The 20668-nt window shown below is 39.3% G+C and overlaps 1 protein-coding gene across 9 annotated transcripts in view; it reads left to right on the top strand.

The window, feature by feature from the left end:
- Positions 1-871: 871 nt before the first annotated feature.
- celf6 (CUGBP Elav-like family member 6) overlaps positions 872-20668 on the top strand; it is a gene marked incomplete at both ends in the record, with an annotated part of 135532 nt that continues 115735 nt past the window's right edge. For 5 of the 9 annotated variants that reach the window (XM_079238212.1, XM_079238210.1, XM_079238208.1 and 2 more), the window contains 2 exons: positions 872-1121; positions 9549-9631. In XM_079238212.1, the coding sequence (XP_079094338.1) occupies positions 872-1121; positions 9549-9631 (333 nt within the window). The remainder of the gene's footprint in view (positions 1122-9548; positions 9632-20668) is intronic. The other 4 variants (XM_079238214.1, XM_079238216.1, XM_079238215.1 and 1 more) reach the window with 1 other exon arrangement.

Below are 20668 nucleotides of genomic sequence, written 5' to 3'. Positions count from 1 at the left end.
ATTATTTACTGCAGACACAAGTAGATTACAAATGTTACAAGGCCTGGGATCTTGAAATACACCTTGAAAATGCACTATTGTGCAGATCTGTAATGACACCCAAGTGTTGTTGTTAGGCATAAAAATACAACAACAAAAAAATAAATAAAGTGGTAAACTGTTTTTAAAAATCCATATCAAATAATGACAAGAATGATTCTTTAAATAGATCTATAAATGAAACAATAAAATGATGATACCAATATGATGAGCAAACAATGACTGATGTCACAAACAGCTGCTGATACAAGACTCAGAAATCATTCAGAAAATTTTGGATTATTATATTAAAACAAAATCATCTAACAAAGGTTGGATAAGAAGAACAAATGCTGTTTCTGATTGATTTAAGTGTCCCGAGCTTTCTACTCTGCACAAATGTTTGCATGTCCTGCCCTGTGGGGCCACCATGCTTTCCTATTGGCCTGTTCCACGCTTATTATGAAAAACAGGGAGTGGGCGTGGTTTATCCGTAAAAGTACGAGATGACGTCACGGGAGTGTGTGGCACTTATTAAGGTTTGGTGTGTGTGCGTGCGTGTGTATGTGTGGGGGTGGCGGAGGGGGGGGGGGGGGGGGGGGGGGGCTTTAAAATGACAAACATATAAAGCATAAGATAAAATAAATAGGGCTGATTCGAAATAAGGCAGCTTATAGGGAAGGGAGGAGAACCGGAGGAGGAGTAGGGACAGAGGAAGATATAAGGGAGGGGGGGGAGAGTGTGCACTGTGCAGTTGACTACAGAAAGAGAGGGAGAAGGGGGGGGAGAGAGAGGAAGAGAGAGAGAGAGAGAGAGAGCGAGAGAGCGCAGCCCGCCGGCCCATTGAGGAAAGATGGCTACAGTCACTGCAAACGGAGTGCAGCAGGAGAATGGATTCAGCACCACGAACAGCGCCGGCAGGATGAACGGGCTTACCATCGGCCAGAACACCATTCCAATGAAGGACCACGACGCCATCAAGCTTTTCATCGGGCAGATTCCCAGAAACCTGGAGGAAAAAGATCTGAAACCCCTGTTTGAGGAATTCGGAAAGATATACGAACTCACTGTACTGAAAGACAGGTTTACGGGAATGCATAAAGGTTGGTGGCTTCGCTCTCTTTACTTTTAAGGTGCTGATGAGAGAAGACACGGGGGAAGAGTTTTTAAATGTTTATAAAGAAGAAGAAGGAAGGTCCCATCTCAGTTGCAGGCACGGGGCAGGAAAAGTGTGTTAATTTGCAGATGTTTGGGACAGAGTGGGAGCCCCGAAGAACCTTCACGTTCACACATCCACGCATAGAGATGTATTTAAGAGGCGTGAGAGGTAGAGCACGTGGAGGCGAATGGCTTGCAAGTGCAGGGTTAATTGTAACGTGTCCAGCCAATCCACGTGAATACTACAGCTGCAAACGCCTTTGTGTGTTTACATTGACTATCATGTGCGTAGCATCCCTGTTAAGGCCAGTTAAGGGGGCGGGACAGGGGGAGGCAAGCGCGCGGGATGCTGTGTTGTTTTGCAGCTCAATACATGTCTTTACAACTTCAGTAATAATAATGATAATAAAACAAATATATAATCCATCAGAGAGGCAATCTGTCTAATAATGTCAGATGGAAACAAAAGCTTTCTGAGGAGAGGGAATGCAAACCATTATCAGAAAATCAAGATCGGTGATTAAGGTGGTCCTGGCATGCTGCTTTGACCCTTCAGCTGAGTCTAAAATACTGCCCACTTTTCGGGAGTCTTTATCTGAAGAAAAACAACTATTTACATGGCAGCTGTATTGTAATGATGCTCCGTGGGCGGGTTGCAGGCAGGCAGTACAAAACAGGATAGTAGCGGCTGAGATCCAGGATGCAGCTTGTTCTCGCTTTCTCTGCTCACACCCCGCACCCTTAACCCCACTTTCTGTCCAAAACCAACGGGCTCTGTGTTCACTTAGTAATCACTAGACACATCACGGAACACCAGGGATCGATCTAGTTGTAATGACACCCCAGTGAGAATAATTATAATAATACTAGAGGTTTGGGAACGCATTCCAGAAAAAGCTTGGGGTGGTGTTGGAGTTTAGAAGAGAGGGAAATACTGCCAAAAGTCTGAAATCTAATGTTCAAACTTCAGACAACGATAATGTAGTTATAGTAAAATGCTTTGGTTAGGTTTACATTTAGATGTCTTTATTTATGTTAAATGTATTTTCTTAATTAGTTAAATTTATTAATTAGAAATTTCAATAAGCAGATCAGTTCAACCTACTGTGGTTGTCAAGATAGCCTTACTATTAAAATGTAAGTTTATTATTATTACTATGGTTATTATTGCTATTATTATTATTATTATTATTATTATTATTATTATTATTAGTAGTAGTAGTAGTAGTAGTAGTAGTAGTAGTAGCAGTAGTATACATTTATATTATTTGCTTAAAAAAAATAAAAATACTATATAATGCATTAACTATGCAATATTTCAGAAAGTCCCATTGATTATGTGAAAAAGAAGTAACTTTACTCTCTCCTCAAACACATACATACACTTAGACACACACACACACACACATAGATCTACATTTAAAACAATCAAACACTTTACACGTTCACACAGGCACCAGTGGCAATGAATTTGCAATCAGCTCAGTACGGATAAAAATAATTCACAAGGCAGGCAATTTATGTATGATATGTAAGTCAGTAGCTACAGTTCATGATCTTATTGATTAGCACAAGTAAACCACTCTTGTGTGAGAAATGAGCGTGGGCTCAGCAGTGCTGTCTCATGCGTGCACCCCTGAAGATATTCATGCACCACCTGTTCCTCTGGCCATCAGTCGCTGGTGTTCAATGCACTCCTCCTCTTTCTTCTCGAGTTCCTCTTTTGAGCCAATTGGATGATCGATTAAAACACAATATTTATGATGTTCGTGTTGTTTACGCCTGTCCTCAACCATCCCTGAATGTCAACACTCTGGAGGACGGTTGCCACGGGAAGGATAATCCTGTTCCAAAGCCAGACTGTACTGCATGCTCGCTCAAATCATCCTCTACCAAGGCCACTCTGATGAATGCGTTATGCCCAATTCATCCCGCATGACATTCAAAGTCACTTTGGGAGCACAGACATGCACTTTTAATAAGATTTCACCAATGCATTATATGGATGAGTTTTTCTTATTGGCCACTCATCCAAAGCATGTACATGCCTCCCGCTGCGTCGATGTGTGATAAGTGTAGAATGAGGCAAGATGGTTCATGAGTAAGAAAATTGGCTTAGTGTCATTAACAAAACAGATGTAGGTATGTAGTGTGAATAGATGTGTCACCAATGAGAAGAACTCACTATTTGCTTTTCTGACACTGAGGAAAGCTTTGTAAGGAATTAACATACAATAATAACTATGACATGCTTTTACTTTTAAACTTAACACCAAACCAACTCAACAAAATATTAAAATTGAAAATTAATCATAGTAATATAGAAAAAAAAAAACAAAGAAAAGTTAAAGCAGTTGCACTGGATGTTGCCAAACTGGTAAACTCCTACAGTATTTTACACGTTATAGTGAATTTATAGTCTTTATACAATACAAAGTTTTTCTTTTATCTCTCCCTCCCAACGTGCACAGTACGAACTGTGTGCATATGCAACCATGTTTAAAACATTGAGCCACGACAGCAACGTGGTTGTGGATTAGTTTCATTTTAGATAGAGGGCAGAATTTCTTACAATTCCCATTTGGGTTATGGCTTAACAGCCAATATTATAGCCTCCCTTGAGTCCTATTGAGTTTATTCAGCATGTAAATATCTTGGCAATCAAAGGCGCCCAAATGCCCGGCTTTCTGGGACGCCTGTTTTAAATGCTCTGTAACTTGACTATTATGGAAGGCATTTTGGAAGCTGGTTACTTGATTACTTAAAGGTCCACAGAAAATGATAATCTGGATCTGCAGATCCCTTCAATTCTTTTTTATTCTTTCAACATTGTTTTTATTTTTTGTTTTTTAAAGGACATAATCAAGGAATGAAGTGGACATGAAGGAGAGTGCAAATGAGTATAAATATTATATTTGGACTAATATTTGGACTAAATGTGACTCCAAATGAATGCTAATGATAAACAGCAGTTGTCTCCCAACTTTATCATACAAAATTGAAGTTAATCAATTTATGTCTTAACCCTTTGATGCCCCATGTCTACTAAGCAGAAATCTATTTAAAGGCTGTTTTCTAGTATAAGTGAGGATGGTATATTTGCAATTTTACCGCTTCAGTGGGAATTAGGAAAGTCACCCAACACACTGCCACTCACTGAAAAATAAACAAATATAGTATAAAATGTTATATAAACATGTACATGTAATTACAAACTTTACCTCAGTGATAAACAGGACAAAAATTATACTAGTGACTTTTTATTGAGTATTTAAATGATATACATATGACAATATGCAATTTTATACATATTTCCATAAAATCGATAAAATAAACTAAATAAAAACTAAAATAATACAGACAAAGAAAAGTGTCTCTGTACATGTCTGTAGAAGTAAACTATTGCATGTGAAAAAAATGTGGCATTGTTTTTTTTTTTTTTAATTCATACATCAGTGTGTTGATATATGTCAAAAAGTTGTGAACAGTGAGATGAATTATTCTATCACTTCACGGTGTTGGACTATATCTTGGGCTGTTGTTACGACCAGGATGTTTTAAACTCTCTGAGATGAAATATGCTGGGTAGCTGATAGATGTTAGAATCACATGACAGTCTCAGAATCGCCTCCTCCCAGAAATCTCCCAAATGATCTACAACACAGTCCCATGGAGTTTCATTTCAACCTGCCGTTACCCTGTCTGGATGAAATGACATTAATCTACTCTGTCATCTTCAAAGTAGTTAAAGTACTAATGTCAACACTCCAACAGGACAGGTTTTCAATCTTTTTCTTTGTCTCTAACAAAAGGTTTTTGGAATAATTGCAAATAGCTATTTAAAAAGTAGATTGTTGCATCCTGCTTGCTTCATAAAAACAAAAGATATCCCAATAGATAGTGGCAAGCTATTATGTCCAAGGCCCGGGAGGCTGCCAGCGCTGTTACATTCTTGCAAATTCAATCCACTTTTTTTTTTTATCCGAACACACATTTTTCACAGCAGACCAACAGAGAAGCAGAGATGGATATAATCAGCTTTTCTCCACGATCCTTGAAAACAAAAATAAAACCCCATAAAGGTTTTGTTTTGTGCAATAAATATAGTTTGACATCTATACTGAAATACATCTTTGTCTTATTTGGTGGGGGAGAAAGCTTTAATTTGTTTCACAGAGATGATGCATATGACTGCTGGCATCAGTTAGTAAAGCGTACCTAATGGATGATTTGCAGCGCTACCTTTTTTTTCACGGCCCAAGTCCTGTGGAAAAATTGCACCTTAATTATGAATTTAAGGGTAGATCAAAATATGTCATGTTTGCTCTGAATATTTGATGTGGATTTTATTGCAACAATTGGAAGAGACGCTTAGTGCCTTATGTGTTCTTATGCTGAGTGTTTCGGTTATATCAGGAGATATATAGTATCCACAGACTTTCTACATTTCATATTGTTCTGCACATTGTCATGGATACGTGTAAATGTACATATCTTAGCTTCCTTTTTTTTCTTCTTTTAGCAGAGGATTTCATCCTCTCTTGAAGTTGTTAGACAATGTTTCCTGTAAAGTCGATTTGATAGTTGTGCATCTTCAGGGAGCCTTTTTCGGTGTGTGGGATGACTTGACACTATTGGTGAACACGATGCTCGTCAGTGAATGTTGCAGCCAGGTCGTGCTGTTTAACATCCATCATTTTGCTGAGCACTACATTATCATAATACTTAGTGTCAGAGCCAGAATGCATGCATTGTTCAGACATGCTGAACGTTAGTGGGGGGCAAATCTTTTGCTTGAGTAGCGCTATCTATCAATCCGTCTCTGATGCTGAGAGCAGGGACTCTGAGCTGTGCCACACAGCCAGGAAGAAGAGATACAAAATAGTTGTTAAATATCCTCATCCATTCCCCTCTCCTCGGTAGGTCCATGCAGTCTAATTGGCTATGAATAGTTTGCCAAAGTGACATTTAAAAAAAAAAAAAAAAAAAAAAAAAAGGGAACGAAAATCTTTTTAGGCATTGAAATGTCAAAAGTAAAAGTAATACTGAAAGTAATCCTTCAGAGTATCTGTTCAATCTCTAGATTTTTGGTTTCCTGTAAAAATCAGTTCTTTTGACTTTTAATAATGGCCACTAAGTCATAGAGCCACGGCTGTACTGGATTTTATCTACAGCAGCAGCGGTGTAGAGGAAGTGCTAGACAGTGATTGACGCTTTGTGTAAGCTGAGTGACAGGTGTAGCTTAAGTCTACAGATGACCTCTTTGATCATTAGAAAAGGGGCCGTGTGTGAACCAGACAGCTAACGGCTGTGAACAGACCATTTCCAAAGTGGATTGATGGAACAACCGAGAGATGGAAAGATACGCTGCTGGTTATAGTGTGGCCAACTCAGACAAAAGAAGCGGTGGATGAATCCTTACATCGTGTTTGTCTCAGTAACTACGAGAGGGTCAAGCTGTCACATATGGCAGAGTCCAATTGTTTACAACATTTTTTCTTCCTCTGTTTTTTTTTTCTTGAGATTTACTCTTTCTTATGAAGAAATTCATTTGCATTATTTCCCCACATTAATGAACATCTAAGTTCAGATGTGTGAAGAAACTGAAGAAGCGTAACTTGCTCATGATTCATGAATTCACTAATGAATATCTATTATTTACAAATTTGTTCTACAAATTTCAATTACATGTACCTGAAGCCTTAAAACCCCAAACCATTCTTAATGCCTGGAAACTTGCAGCTGAAAGTACGTACTAATTTCCATTTTAAAATAAGTTGTTTGAAAAAGCAAAAGGTGGGGGAGAAGTTCTTAAAGTAATTACCCAAACGGGTCTAACGAATGCAAACACTAATTTTGCATTTCCTGCTCTTGAACCAGTTCACAAGGTTTACTTTTCCATTTGGCTTCCATCCAATTGGTTGGACTTTTGTCCCTTTCTAAAATTATAGTGTGGTAAATTGTATTTGATTACCAAAGTATTATTTTCACCCCACTTAACCTGTTCATCACAGGAAGTCACAAGTATGCCCACTGAAACTCCACAAGAGCTTATCCTTAATTTTTCGAATCATGTTCAAAAGTTCTTTTCCAAATTAATGCAGTAAACTTATTTCCCCAATCTTTGGTTCATATTTAGTCAATTTAAATCTCCAAAAAGATTTTAACATTATCTATCGTATTTGCTGAACATGTTTCATCCATCTCTTATTCAATAAAGGCAAAAAAATCTTTCATTTTCAGAGTGATGAACTGCATTGGAGTGAACATCATACCAAAGCTTCTATGAGGTTGTATTGTGCCACTTGAAAACACTTTGTGACCAAATGCCAAAAGCACTCGTGGACCATGCTCAGCAGATTATTAATGGAAGTAAATATACAGACCTGATTCTAGTCCTATAGCAGTTTAATTTTTCATCAATATACTTTGAAGATTTATTTTTTAATATGTTTTCTAAATATAGGCTATAGAAAACCTTTATATATATTCATTATAAAAATGTATAAATGCATCTTTATATATATATATATATATATATATATATATATATATATATATATATATATATATATATATATATATATATATATATATATATATGTGAAAGTTAAGAAATGTTTAAGCTACTTTAAAAAGGCATTTGGCCATGCAAATTTTTATACATATATTTTTATATAAATCCATAAACTGATCTGATGGAGATACAGTTTTAGGTGTCCTGTTTCAGTAAATTCTAATAAAATAGTGTTGGCATGTGTGGCAAATAAATGTGCAACATGCAGCAATGCAACACAGCAATGGATAAATAAATAAATAAATCTCATAATAATCCAAGGGCAGTGTCACTATTAGCCTGCAACTCCCATGAGCCTTTGCTTGAACCTGTCCCCCAGGAGGCCTTGCCTCATGCTCTACAGTTTTGTAATGTCACACAGGATGAAGAGTGTTTCCCCAGGCTCCCAAACTTTTCTGCTTTGCTGTGAGGCACAACGTTTCATCAGTGTCATTTAGGTGATTTTTACTCTTGAGAAACTGTCTAGTTGTGGAGGTGGGTGAAGGTTGTCGTGGAAAAGGAGCTCTTCTGGCCATGTGCCAGTGTGCTGCTTGCTTTTGGGAATGATGGTTTGCCAGGCATGCTGGGTATCTTCAGTATGAACGAGTGTGTGTGTGCACTTGTGTGTGTCTGTGTGTATATGCTCTCCCATGGGAATCCTTGGCAGTAGGTGTGACATGTAGTAATGGGAAATTATGCTGCACAGTGCAAAACCTCTTCTGAACAGGGTCACCCATTGTCAGCTCTGCCAAGCACGTAACAGAGCAACAACTCAACCTTTAATGAAAGCTGTCACATTTTTGTCAGAGACCTATTTACTATACACCAGGTATTTACATTCTGTTTCCTGAATTTTCCATCTCAAAGACAAGTCTCTTCTGATGTGTGAGGGCACAGTTTACTGCTTATCACCACACAAAGTGATTTGCACTTCAGTAACGATGATAGTAATCATTGATCAGAAATAAGCAGGCATAATTTCTTTTATTAATGAGGTAGAAATAGCTCCTGTTTGGGGGTAACTGAGCATTTTTCTTTTCAGTCACCTCCTACTTAAATGTACCACTATGCATATGAAGGTTTCATACCTGTTTGTCAGACATTTTGCTTTGCTTGGTCCATTTTAATACATTAGATTAGTGAAAGCAATTTGGTAAAAAAAAAATTCCTCACAAGCAGAGAAGATATGCATGAGTTCACTAGATCGAATCCAAAGTGGTTGTCACATTAAAATAAAAAAAAAGTTTAGTTTTAATCTTATTTCTCAAGCAGCATGTTATTTTCTCTGAGGGTATGGAGCTATTAACTTTAGAGAGCCACATCTCAGTTGACGGGATAAATGAATTCCAATGGCTTGTAAAACTCCAGTGAGCCTTATATTTTGGCCATGCGTAGAGCAGAATCACCTCAATGAAATCTTAAATCTCTGACTCCATTCGCTGGGTTACAGTGAGCTTTTTTCTAAGCAAACATTGAAACAGAAGCATGCGGGCGGGTTCGCATCCATACGATGCAGTCACACAACAGATGTTTGTTTAAATCAGCATAAGCCAGGTTTTTATAATAAGGCTCTATTCACTTTGTGTTAATGAGTTTATATTAGACAAACAATTCTTTTTCACTCCTTTAGCTGCACCTGGTGGGTACTAAATGTTTGAACTCTGATGATCATAAGGGCAATGTGAAATAAAACTTTCTACACTTTATGTTTTGGATCTTCATTCTGCAAGTGTCTTAAATAACACTACATAAATACATATATTTCAAATGTCTAATAACACTTTTATCCTCTCTTTCTTGTTCATTGGTTCTGTAGGATGTGCCTTTCTAACATACTGTGCCAGAGAGTCAGCACTGAAGGCCCAGAGCGCCCTCCATGAACAGAAGACTCTGCCAGGGGTAAGTGCCCCCAATCTGCCCTCTGTGACAGGCTAATGCCCTCGGGCTGCAAGCCTGGTACCATAACTCACATGATCGTAAGAATTACTTCACACTCACCAACACAAGGAGGCTTATGGGGACATATTAAGACATACATTCAAGCGCAGATATGGGTATTAAAACAGATGAACAGTTAGTTGATCATTTTTTCTCAGCCTGTTTCTCATAGAGTCTAACACACATCATTTCTTGCTCACACACACACACACACACACACACACACACACACACACACACCCGTAGACATACTAAGAGTGGGAGTGGTCTATCTCACCTTGCAGTGTTTTATTACACTAATCACCCCGCCGGAGATATTTGATAAGCCCTCCTTCATAACAGGCCATGCCGTCCTTCTCCTGTCCTCCCACAATATGGCTGCCTCGGACACTAATTGCCTTGAGGAATCCCACTCTCATTATCACATATAATCAAACAGTAAGTATAAACAATCATTTTTACCATGCATTTCCCCATCTGGTGTTTTTGTTTTAATTCTTTCCTCCATTTTCTTTTTGTTGTTTTTGGGCCTATTTTTTCCGGCCCGTTTTCCAACACTTGCCTTTGGCGGGCAGGTAACTTTTTCAATTAAAAATAATGGCCTCTTCAAATGACACAGATAAAACATACCCAGTAGTGGGCTCTTAAGCCCACCCAGGAGGAGGTCCTTAGTCTGGATGAGCGTGAGCTTGTGCTGTCTTTCTGCACTTGATGCGTGGGAGGGGGGGATTCGACTCTCACATCAGGGGGAATTATCGAGGTGTGATTGAATTACGCCTGCAGGTCCCTCAGATGGGGAAGCTTTTCTAGTGCCCAGACCTCTCTCTGGGCCTCTCTGCCTCCCCCTTTCCTTTCACCACCAGGACAACCTCCCAGGTTGAGTCTTTAATCAGAGCCTGAGGATATCCTTCCGAATCTCTGGGGAGGAATGGAGGGGGGGAGCAGGAGAGACAGAAGGAGACACAGGAGAAGAGGCAAGAAGTAAAACAGGAAGAGATTATGCATATGTGCTGGTTTATGAAGGGGGGCAGAGGTGGTTGATGTGTTTATGGGGCTTCATATTGTTCCTGACTGTTAGGTTAATCAGTTGTTTGCACTTTGCTAGATGTTAGGCACACTGGTACACTGCAGTGAAAATGTCCCTGGGAGACCGGACTCCCCAGCTCCTTACTGCCTCCTGCAGCTTCGTAATGAGATGATTGCAAAGATGGTACTGGATTGGTGTTCCTGTCTTTATTGCCCTCATGGAGGGGCATTCTTGTTTGTCTTCTATCTAGAAAGAGGTTAATGGCATGTTCTGTGGGGTTTGAGTAAACATTTCCACTGTACAGCTCACAGCAAGGGGTCAATCCTGCAATATCAGGCGGAGCACAGACTGAATAAAGAAGACGAATAAACACATTCTGTCTTTCTGTGTGTGGGTGTGTGTATGAGACATTAAGATAGGTACAGAGGCAAGGGAAAAAAAGAGAACAAGGAGAGTGCAAGGGAGACAAAGACAAACAGAGACTGTGAGAGGTGACACTTCTGGACAAGCCTCATAGTCACTGTCATGGCCTTATGGTTTGAGATGCTCACTTGTATAATACTGCCATTTCACTGGCTTCGCCACACACTGTTGCAGACATGATTGTGCGATCCGGTTGTGGCTGTGTGATTGTCAGGGAACAAAATGCACATTATGTTCCAATGAGACATGTGGCATTAAAAACAAATAAATAAATAAAAGGGCTCCGCTCTTTGTTTCAAGAAGACGGATGATGCAAAAATAATCCAAACATTGGCTGAATACTTTCTTGGCGCAGGTACACCGTTTAGCACCAGTACAGAACATGTTGTATGTTTTAGCTTTATAGGCTTAGTTTTATCTGACTGTCATACGATAGTTATTCTCTCCCCTATGTGAAAGTAAGATGTAGAGATAGCTAGACTGTTAAACACACATTACCAGCATGATGTCCTTGTTTGGATTCCTCCCTTAAGCTTGATTTATGTTTCATGTTAGATCAAAGCTGAGCTTATGGAGGAGAATATTTAAGCTTCCAATGGCTTTGTGATCATTTATACCTGTGTGGCGGTACGTCTGAACGGGCCTGCAGTTACACCGCCAAACACTACTTCGCAGCAGGGTATCTATACGACTGCGGTGAATTTCTTCATGTGCTTCAAACACATGAAGCTTAAAACAGACGTTACTTGATGTAACTCTGCTTCTACTTTGAGTACGTAGGGAGCTAATAAATGTTAAACAGCAGTCACTTTCACTGCAATTACCGCAACACAAAGAAGAAAAAAAGACATCAGACTCAAGACAGCAACAGGGAGAGACATGAAAATGAGAGAGGCACCTACAGCTATACAGACAGAACACTGGCTACTGCTTTAGCATTATAATCATGCTTACAACTGCTGTCTATTACATTTGATATATTTGTTTACTTTATTTTACAGAAGCAACAAACCAAATGAACCTGTCATTATTATCTGCATCTCTGTTACTTGTAGTTATTTCTCGGCAGCTTAACTGTCAAGATGTAATGAAGTTACGTAGTGCAGAGTTATATTGTAGTCTCTGTGTTTGTCTTAAATAATGGTGCAGTATCTGCGCAAGGTCAGTAGCGACATCCCGGCTGAAGACACCATGTAGCTCCATGAAGGCTTGACGTGCACCTCTTTCAAGACCTGATGTGTAACTCTGCTAAGCAGCACAGTTACATGCAAGTTTCGGTACTCACTTGTTAGTTTGTGATAACATTACTCTGGATTTCTGGATCTTCTTTTTAAAAGCAATACACAACAAACCAAGTTCATGAAAGACTGACTGAAGAATTTAGGAAATGTGCATGCGATACTGTGCAATGTTGACATCATGTTGTTCTAAAAGAGGACATGCTTGCCAAAACTGAAACAAACCGCTGAAAGTGCTCTGCCCTGTGGAGTTTACCAGCACATACCAGCCATTCTGCCACCTTCACGTTCAGGAGAGGGAACTGCGACATGACGCCTTAACTCCTATGCTCCAGTGCAAAAGTGCATTTCACCAGTGTCAGCTATGTTGGCCATACCGTACACAGATCCGGCATTAGAGGGAACAATAAACCTATAGCTACAAGCGCTGAAAGTCTACCTGCTTTTCTGCAAAGCTAAGCAGACTTCCAGTTCTTTGGTAGTTTATGCCAAGTACTAGGAGCAGAGAAACAAAACACCGGTTCTTCTTGTTTAGTTTTAGCTCTCGAGATAGAAAGTAAAGTTGACCCAGACAATCATAGTAATCTTGGTGAATCAAATGGTGTCAACAGATCTGATATTTATTTTGGACCAGAGCTGTTCAGAGTCTCGTACACTTTGGGACACAGGAAGACATTGTAGAGATCTAAGAACCAGAGTGACATATTCAAAGAAAGGGAAGTGCTCCCCTCAAAGAAGCACAATAAGCACATCCTAGCTCGCAGGTTACAAACCAGGGCGCATGTTGCATCACACAGAAACGGTGACTGTATTCTTCAGACAGACACATCAGGGTGAATCTACAAGCTGCCCAACTTTAAAGCATACATTTATTAATAAATATTTTATTGCTCAAGCAAGAAAGTCGTTTTGTTCCATACAATCAACAGGTTAGGGTTGAGGCTGCCACTCTTTAGAGGCAGCATGGTCTCCTGGGGTCCCGAGTATCTATTAAACATCAGTTTTAGCTCCAAAAACCCAAGAGAGCAACAGTATGATGACAAGCTCAAAGCTAAAAAATCCAAAGCTCACATATAATGGTTGATGTCATGGTGGCTACATACATTTTTTATAGTCAGTTGACATCAGAAGATTTGAAAGTCGCTTTGATGGATGTTAAAACGAAGCACCACATAGTTGGTTCATAAAACATTTTAATCACAGTTATTTACTTTTGGTTATGATAGTCATGGTGGCAGGCAGCTATTTTTAAGACAAGTGCCAATTAAATTGGTGCATATTTCAACATTAAGTGTAAACTATTAATTAGCTGGTTGGAGTGATGAAATTAAAATGAGATTTTTTTTTCACTTTTTTTTGACAAACTGGCATGTTTACCTTGCAGAGACTTTATATAAAGTTGGGTTGAGTTTACAGTTTTATTTTCATGCTAATTGTATTTTTCTTATTTGTGCAATATAGATATTTTTTATATTTTTTATAAAAATGTGCCTTCTGCATTATAGAAAAATGGGTAAGATGTAAAGACTAAAGGAAAGGACAATATTATTTGGCTTCAGTAGGATATAGATATAATTCTCATGTTTTGCCTGATTTAAATTTTTTTACACACTGAGTCTTGTGCTGTGTGCATCACACTCACAATGCCCTGAGGGAATTTGGCCCCTTCTGTTGTGGCTGAGGCAAGCTTTGTTTACATCATTTGATCAATTGCATGTAAAGAGCACAATGAGCTCTTGATGTTCTCCGCATCAGATCTGGCTGTTGCACTTCGTACAGTAAATGTAATCAGAGATTTTGCCTCCTGCCCTTGGTAAGCTTAATGCATTTTTTGTGTATAGGTCTGTATTCAGCGTATTCCCCATTACTGGGCTGGATGCATGCCGCGTATATGTGCAAGTTAGTTTTGCCTGTGAACGGTCTCACTCAGTGATAAATTTAAAGGCTACATTGTTGCTTGTGAACACCTGTCAACACAAACAATTGTATACACAGATAAGATGTTGATCACAGAAAAGTCTTGATGACCAAATGATTTAATTTGATGGCTCATAAACTTTATTGCAAATTTTATATATATTTTTTTTCTCTGTTACCCCATCTGGCAATAAAGACTGAAAGAACGTCTAATTAATATTTGCAATTGGAGCAGCAAAATGTTATTCACAACTGTTTGCCAAATAGCCTCCTAACATGGCACTACTGGAGCCACAGAGCTTCAAATGAATGCTGGTCTCTACTTTCAGGGCCATGCTGCTTACTCCTCACAGGCCAATTAGCTGTTGGTGTTTCCATGTAACAAGCATGCTAATTGGGTGCTACAGTAGACCATAAGCCAATTAAAAATTTACACAAAAAAGAATATTCAGCTTCTCTTTGTCTCTAACTCACTTCTTCATTTTCTCAACCTCACTCCAAAATGTTCTCATGCCTGACTGTGTCTCCACAACTTTCCTTTTCCGTGTCTTTTTTTCATACATTTCCATGAGAAGGGTGGTGTTCCACCCATTTCTGGACATTGATGTAACCATCAGCAACACCTGACAGCTGTATTAATGATATGGCAGCCAAACATGCCAGAGAGGAACATAAAATAAATAAATATTTTAAAAAAACTCCAACTTTGATGTGTTTATCATCATAGTTGAAAGCTTGGTATCAGCTTTGACTAACGTGTTTGACAAAAGGCAACACTTTGTCGCTTTTCTCTCAATGTCTGAAAAGTGCAGAAAGTTGACTCAGTGTGATTCACCCAAAAATAGGTTGAGGGAAGATTGTGCAATACCGGTATTATGTATCACTAAGCACACACCATGGGGCCATGGATCAGTGCATCCGTGTTCTTGACACTCTCCCTTCATCACACACCCCAGACATGGTTGCTGTACGCCTGCTGTATGTCTTTGTGCCTCAGTGCGCAGTGACACTAAGCAAGCCAGATTTTTACTCTTTTTACTCTATTTGAATGTAAAAAGTAAAGATTGTGTTTTGTGAATCTAACCAGAAAGTCACCATTGCTTTGTCTTAGCCTCTTTTAAACAATCTTAATTCACCATATTGGGAAGAAAACTTACTCATAAAAGTGAACGTAAGAACACTTAAAACTGAGCATGCATTACTTCTTTCATTTCATTCATTCTAAAGTAGATAATCCCTGTTGTACATTACATACTAATGACTTCATGAGGAGCATCACAAAGTAGATGTGTGTTCATATGTTGCGGACTTACAGCCTCTTATCTGCAGAGACAGTAAAGCCTTCTTCAGCACATCTGCTCCTGGAGAACTCGAGCTGCAGTTTAAATTAATTTCTCAAGCCACACAGCTCCTTTACTCATTCTTCTAAAGGGATATATTGCATTCTGCTGCTGATCAATTTGTCCTCTGTGCCAGATGTGTCAAACCTCAGAGCGGTTGCCGCTATGAAGCAAAAAAGTGCTGTAAATTTAAAAAAAAGAAAAGAAAAAAAAAGGCCTGAGCACTGGACGTGAAACCTTCTCTAAGGCTCCCTGTGCTCTCCTCATCATCAATTACGTCTATATCATTTCTTTCTGCGGCCCGCTTTTGAAAAGAAATTAAAAAGGGCCATTGTTTTTCTTATCCCCCTGGGATGAAATCATTTACTATGCTGCTGTTCCGTCTTCGACCATCCTGCCGATTAGGGAGTGAATGGAATCGCAATCCAGGGATGCACTCAGCATTGTCTCCTATTATTTGGCTTGTGGCTCTGAATATTGTACAAAAATTAATTTCGTTCCATCTGATGGGATTTTCAACCTTGGAGAGTGTGAAATGTTAATCCTGGCAAGCAGGCGGACGGACATCGTGGAATGCCTGGCTGTTTTACTGGCAAATGCGGACAGGCTACAAACACTGCTGATTGGAGGAGCGCCTTCAACCAGCCCATAAAGATGACAGGCCAGAGGCGGTGGACAGATGAGCAGGAGAGATAGGGTGTTTTTTAAAGACCACAGGGCAACAGAGTTTTGGTGTTCAGATGATGGCAACAAACAGGCTAATTTGTTGCGTATTTGTTCCAATGACATGTTATAAAGCATTATGAAGGATTCATGTATGATGTTGATAAATCTGTATGTATGCATAGATTTGTGTTGAAATTCCCACAAAATGCTAAAAGAGCTGAATGAGAATGAGGAGCTGATTACAATTAAAAAAAGATAAAGGATCTTCCAGTGGAGAAGGAATAAAAAGGATAGATCCAGTTAAAAAAAGATCCTTAACTGACAAATATATTACTTTTTCTAAAATATTGAGCCATGAACCTCAAGTAATGATTCTGGAAGGATGAGAGCCTCCTTTAATGGGTGACTTTTCTTTATAATGTGTTGAAGGTTGAGCAGTTCTTTCACACCTCCCGCCTCCATTTCAACATGCTCACCATCTTTCCCTTGCTGACAGGTGGAGTTGGATTCCACCGTGCACGCTTTCCTGTGCTAATTTATCCACTTCTTTAGCTGTAATGAGGCAGAACTGGTAAATGTGGGGACAGCATTGTTAACATTGCTGCTTCACTGAGGAAGAGGAGAAGGCTGATAAATAGTGGAGGAGAGAAATGAGGCCTGGGCGCTGTCAAAGTATCACTTTTTGCCTTCAAAAGTGATACTTTGAGACTTTTCTCCAGACTAGATTGCTGTCATGTTGTGAAGCCGCATGCTGAAAAACGAGATTTCCTCAAGCAATTAGACTTCAAAGTATCGGTTGCATCAATGCTGAGCTATTTAGCTACAGAATCTAGAATAATATAAACACAATTACTATTTGGGTTTGTTTTTCTGTTTTGCTCTTAAAGTCTCCAAAGTAAAGGTATTTAGGTCTAAATTAATGTAAGAAGATCAAGATGTGACTCGCAAGAGAAAGACATCTCAGTGTGGTTTCAGATGAAAGGGGGGTCTTAACAGAAACAGATGTTGACACCACACTGAGTTGCCAAAGATGAGTTGTTGTCACTGATAACTCAAATATTTTCCTTTGAGTTTTCAGTTTCCAATCCAATTTACCCCCATTTCTTTACTTTTCTTTCCAGTCCTTAATAAGTGCCACAGACATCCAAGCAATGAAAGCAAGAAAACGGAAAGAAAAGACCATGCTTATTTCAGTAAACCACTATAGTCAAGTCATTGGAACCTTGTGTTGATTTTAAAATAATCTGACATAGAGACACACAAACACACACACACACACACACTGAGACAACCAAGAGATATCTTTTGGTAGTTCTGACATTTGTGGAAGCAAATGTTGGAGGCATGGTGGGGCGGATTGGGGGAAGCGGGTTCAAAGATGGGGTAAAAAGACAGAAAAGCAAACCACAGATAACTGACATGTCATCATTAAAGAGCAATACCATGAGAAGAAGCATTCTTGAATATTTAACAGTCGAGCATCACCCGGACGAACTCCTCCATCAGTGTGTCCAAAGGATTAACTGCGTCATGCTCCTCTTATCTCCCCCATTTCGTTTAAGAAAGAAAATGACCTTGTGCTTGTTTACATGCTGATTAAAGACAGGAGGGAAAAGAGGAGACGCCGAGAAAGTCAAACTGTAATCAGAGGAGTTTGTTAAGTGAAGTATTTTTGGTGGTGCGTTCTCAGCAGATACGGCGAGCTGCTGCCAGGCTGTGTCACGGCAAAAACAACCACCTCTATGTAGCAGCTAACGAGCTATGAGTGGGCTGGGACAAAGAAGTGTGTGTGTGTGTGTGTGTGCACGTGTGTGTTTGTTTCTGCATGTGGTGTGTGATAAAAAGTATGTTTGGTGTGTGGGTGGTTCTATTAGTTAGTCTGGCTGTTTTATTGCACTGGGAATAGCTGCTGCTTCTGAGCTCTGGTGAGTCAGTCTCCAGTACTCTGCTATCAGTATGTGATGTGTGTGAGAGCTGTTAAATGTCTTTTTTTTTTAAAGAACTTGTTGGGGTTTTGGATCTTTGAAGTAAAGGAGTAAGCAGAGCCATTCTGGTTTGGAATTTAGCAACTTTGTTTAGTTTTTCACATTGAAATGACATCATGAATCCTGAGGCCTCTTGTTCAAAATGCACAACACACCTTATTCCTATTTAGCTTTTTTCTTTGTCTTCTTTATTTGTACACACACACACACACACACAAAAAAAAAAAATCAACTCAAAGTATTGAAAACAACTGAGGTAGTCAGATTTGGTCAAGCCTGATTGCAGCTGGTGCCTAAGTTTGGGCAACTAGTTTGCATTTTGACAGCCAAAGCATTGAACTTTGGTCAGGAAGACTGGTTCCAGAGCAGCACCCGCATGTTGATAGCATAGACTGTATATAAAGAGATGAACGGAGTCTCCGTGACATCACCCATAGGTTTCTGGAGAGCTCGGTGGGCGGTTCCTACCATCGCCATGTTGGCAGCGTCATGCGCGTAGTCTTGCCCGGAAAATACAAATATGGGCAAAGAGGTGGAGCTGAGAGGGGGGCCGTGAGCGTCATGGTGGATAACTGACATTGAGCAAACTCCGAGCTTTCTGTAGCTATAAGCTAACCCCAGATAATGGTAGCTAACCAGCTAACGTAGGTAAGCGGGCTAAAGCTAAGTCACGTTGTTAACCGGCTAAAAACCGCGGTTGTTCTACGTTCGTCTGACTTGAAGCCGGATATCGGTACCTGTCAATCAAAAGGACCCGCCCCTAAATATGCCAAACTTCAAGATTAAATTACTTTTAAACAGAGAAGATAGAAAAAATTCACTCCCCCCACAGTTGTCATGACGGTAAACCTGACCTACAAACCAAAAATGGAGTTTTGAACCAGGCTGTAAACATGTTTATTTCGTCCGTCAAGTTGGCCTTTTTAACATGGGAGTCTATGGAGATTTGCTCTGTTTTGCAGCCAGCCCCTAGCTGATAAAGGGGGAACTGCAGTTTTATGCACTTCCGCATAGGCTTCACTTTTAACCGCCGGAGGGTGCCACTTGGTTAATAGTCTAGAACAAAGACGGCCTGGTCTCAGGGGAATATCTGTCATAATTACCTTTGTCTGCATGTCTTAGATGTAGTACCTGTGGTTAAAAATTACGTAGTGACACTATATCTGAAGGAAATTGTTTTGTATAGTGGAGCCTCCATAAAACATCAACTTAAATGCAAAGCATAACCATTCATGAGTGACTGAAAAATAAAAAAATGAGATTGTGAAAAAGAATTTACATTTGTGGGGAACAGATTTTGACCTTGTGTTGCATGGGAGTTAGTAAGCAGACCAGAAATCTTCCAGAGGAGTGGCAAAGGTCTTCACTATTCTTTATGGTCTTCTGACTGAGATTTCACAACCAGCAATTGAGTGAAATCTCTGAAAGACCAACAACTGGTGAGACAGTATATGAATGTTGTACCTTATCTTCTAGAGAGTTTACTGCCACTGTGTAAGTGAGAAGTTATGTACACTTGGAAAAGATGCTCCATCAGTCTCCTTTCTGGTTAAATACATAACAAGGAGCCTCAGCGTAATTTTTCCATCATCTCCTGCATCACTTTTGCTAATGCCAAGTGCTCTTCTCAGTATCCTCCCTTGAATCTTCCATTGTGAAGCACATGTGTGAACAGGAATTGTAGAAAAAGTCCAGAACAAATGTTGATACATTTACCTGAAACTGTCCAGTAGTCATGTGTAAAAACAACTATTGCCATGCATTAAAGACAAATGCCATCACTTATCAACATGCAGTCATATAGTCATGCCACAAAACAAAAGCTGCATGTTTGTACTTAGATGGAATGGAAATAAGTGAGAAAAATGTAGTTATGTACATTGGGTTCAATTTAAGATTTGTGAATGCCATGTTTATAGAAGTCAGAGCTAGTGTTAAATCCAGTATCGCACCCATGAAAACATTGTAAAACTTGGGTATCAGCAGAGGTCAAAGATGCTTTTATAAACACTGTTTGCAACTGTATCTGAAAGCTGTTTATAAATATTGACTAAATTAACCGACTCATGACACAGTGTAAACACACAAAGTGTCAGAAAAAATAAATCAAGCAGTGTCATCCTTGGAGAAAACAAGGTTTACCTGCATGTTGGTCTCGCTGGAAAAAAAAACAAAACAAAACAAAACAAAAAAAAACATACACAAATTAAAGTTGGAACATTCCATAAAGTGGTGTAATGATGTACACTACCAGTCAAAGAGTGTTAAAATCATTGGAGCTTCATTACCAATCAAATTTTTGACACACTTTTACCATTAAATTCCAAAGGAAAGTGTGTCCAAACTTTCGATTGGTCATGAAGCTCCAATGGTGGCTGACAGAACTTGTCCTGCATCAGTGC

The sequence above is a fragment of the Telmatherina bonti genome, assembly GCF_933228915.1.
Source record: "Telmatherina bonti genome assembly, chromosome: 1".
Lineage (NCBI taxonomy): Eukaryota > Metazoa > Chordata > Actinopteri > Atheriniformes > Telmatherinidae > Telmatherina > Telmatherina bonti.
The sequence above is the reverse complement of the archived record's forward strand: the minus strand, read 5'-3'. Positions and strand labels throughout refer to the sequence as shown.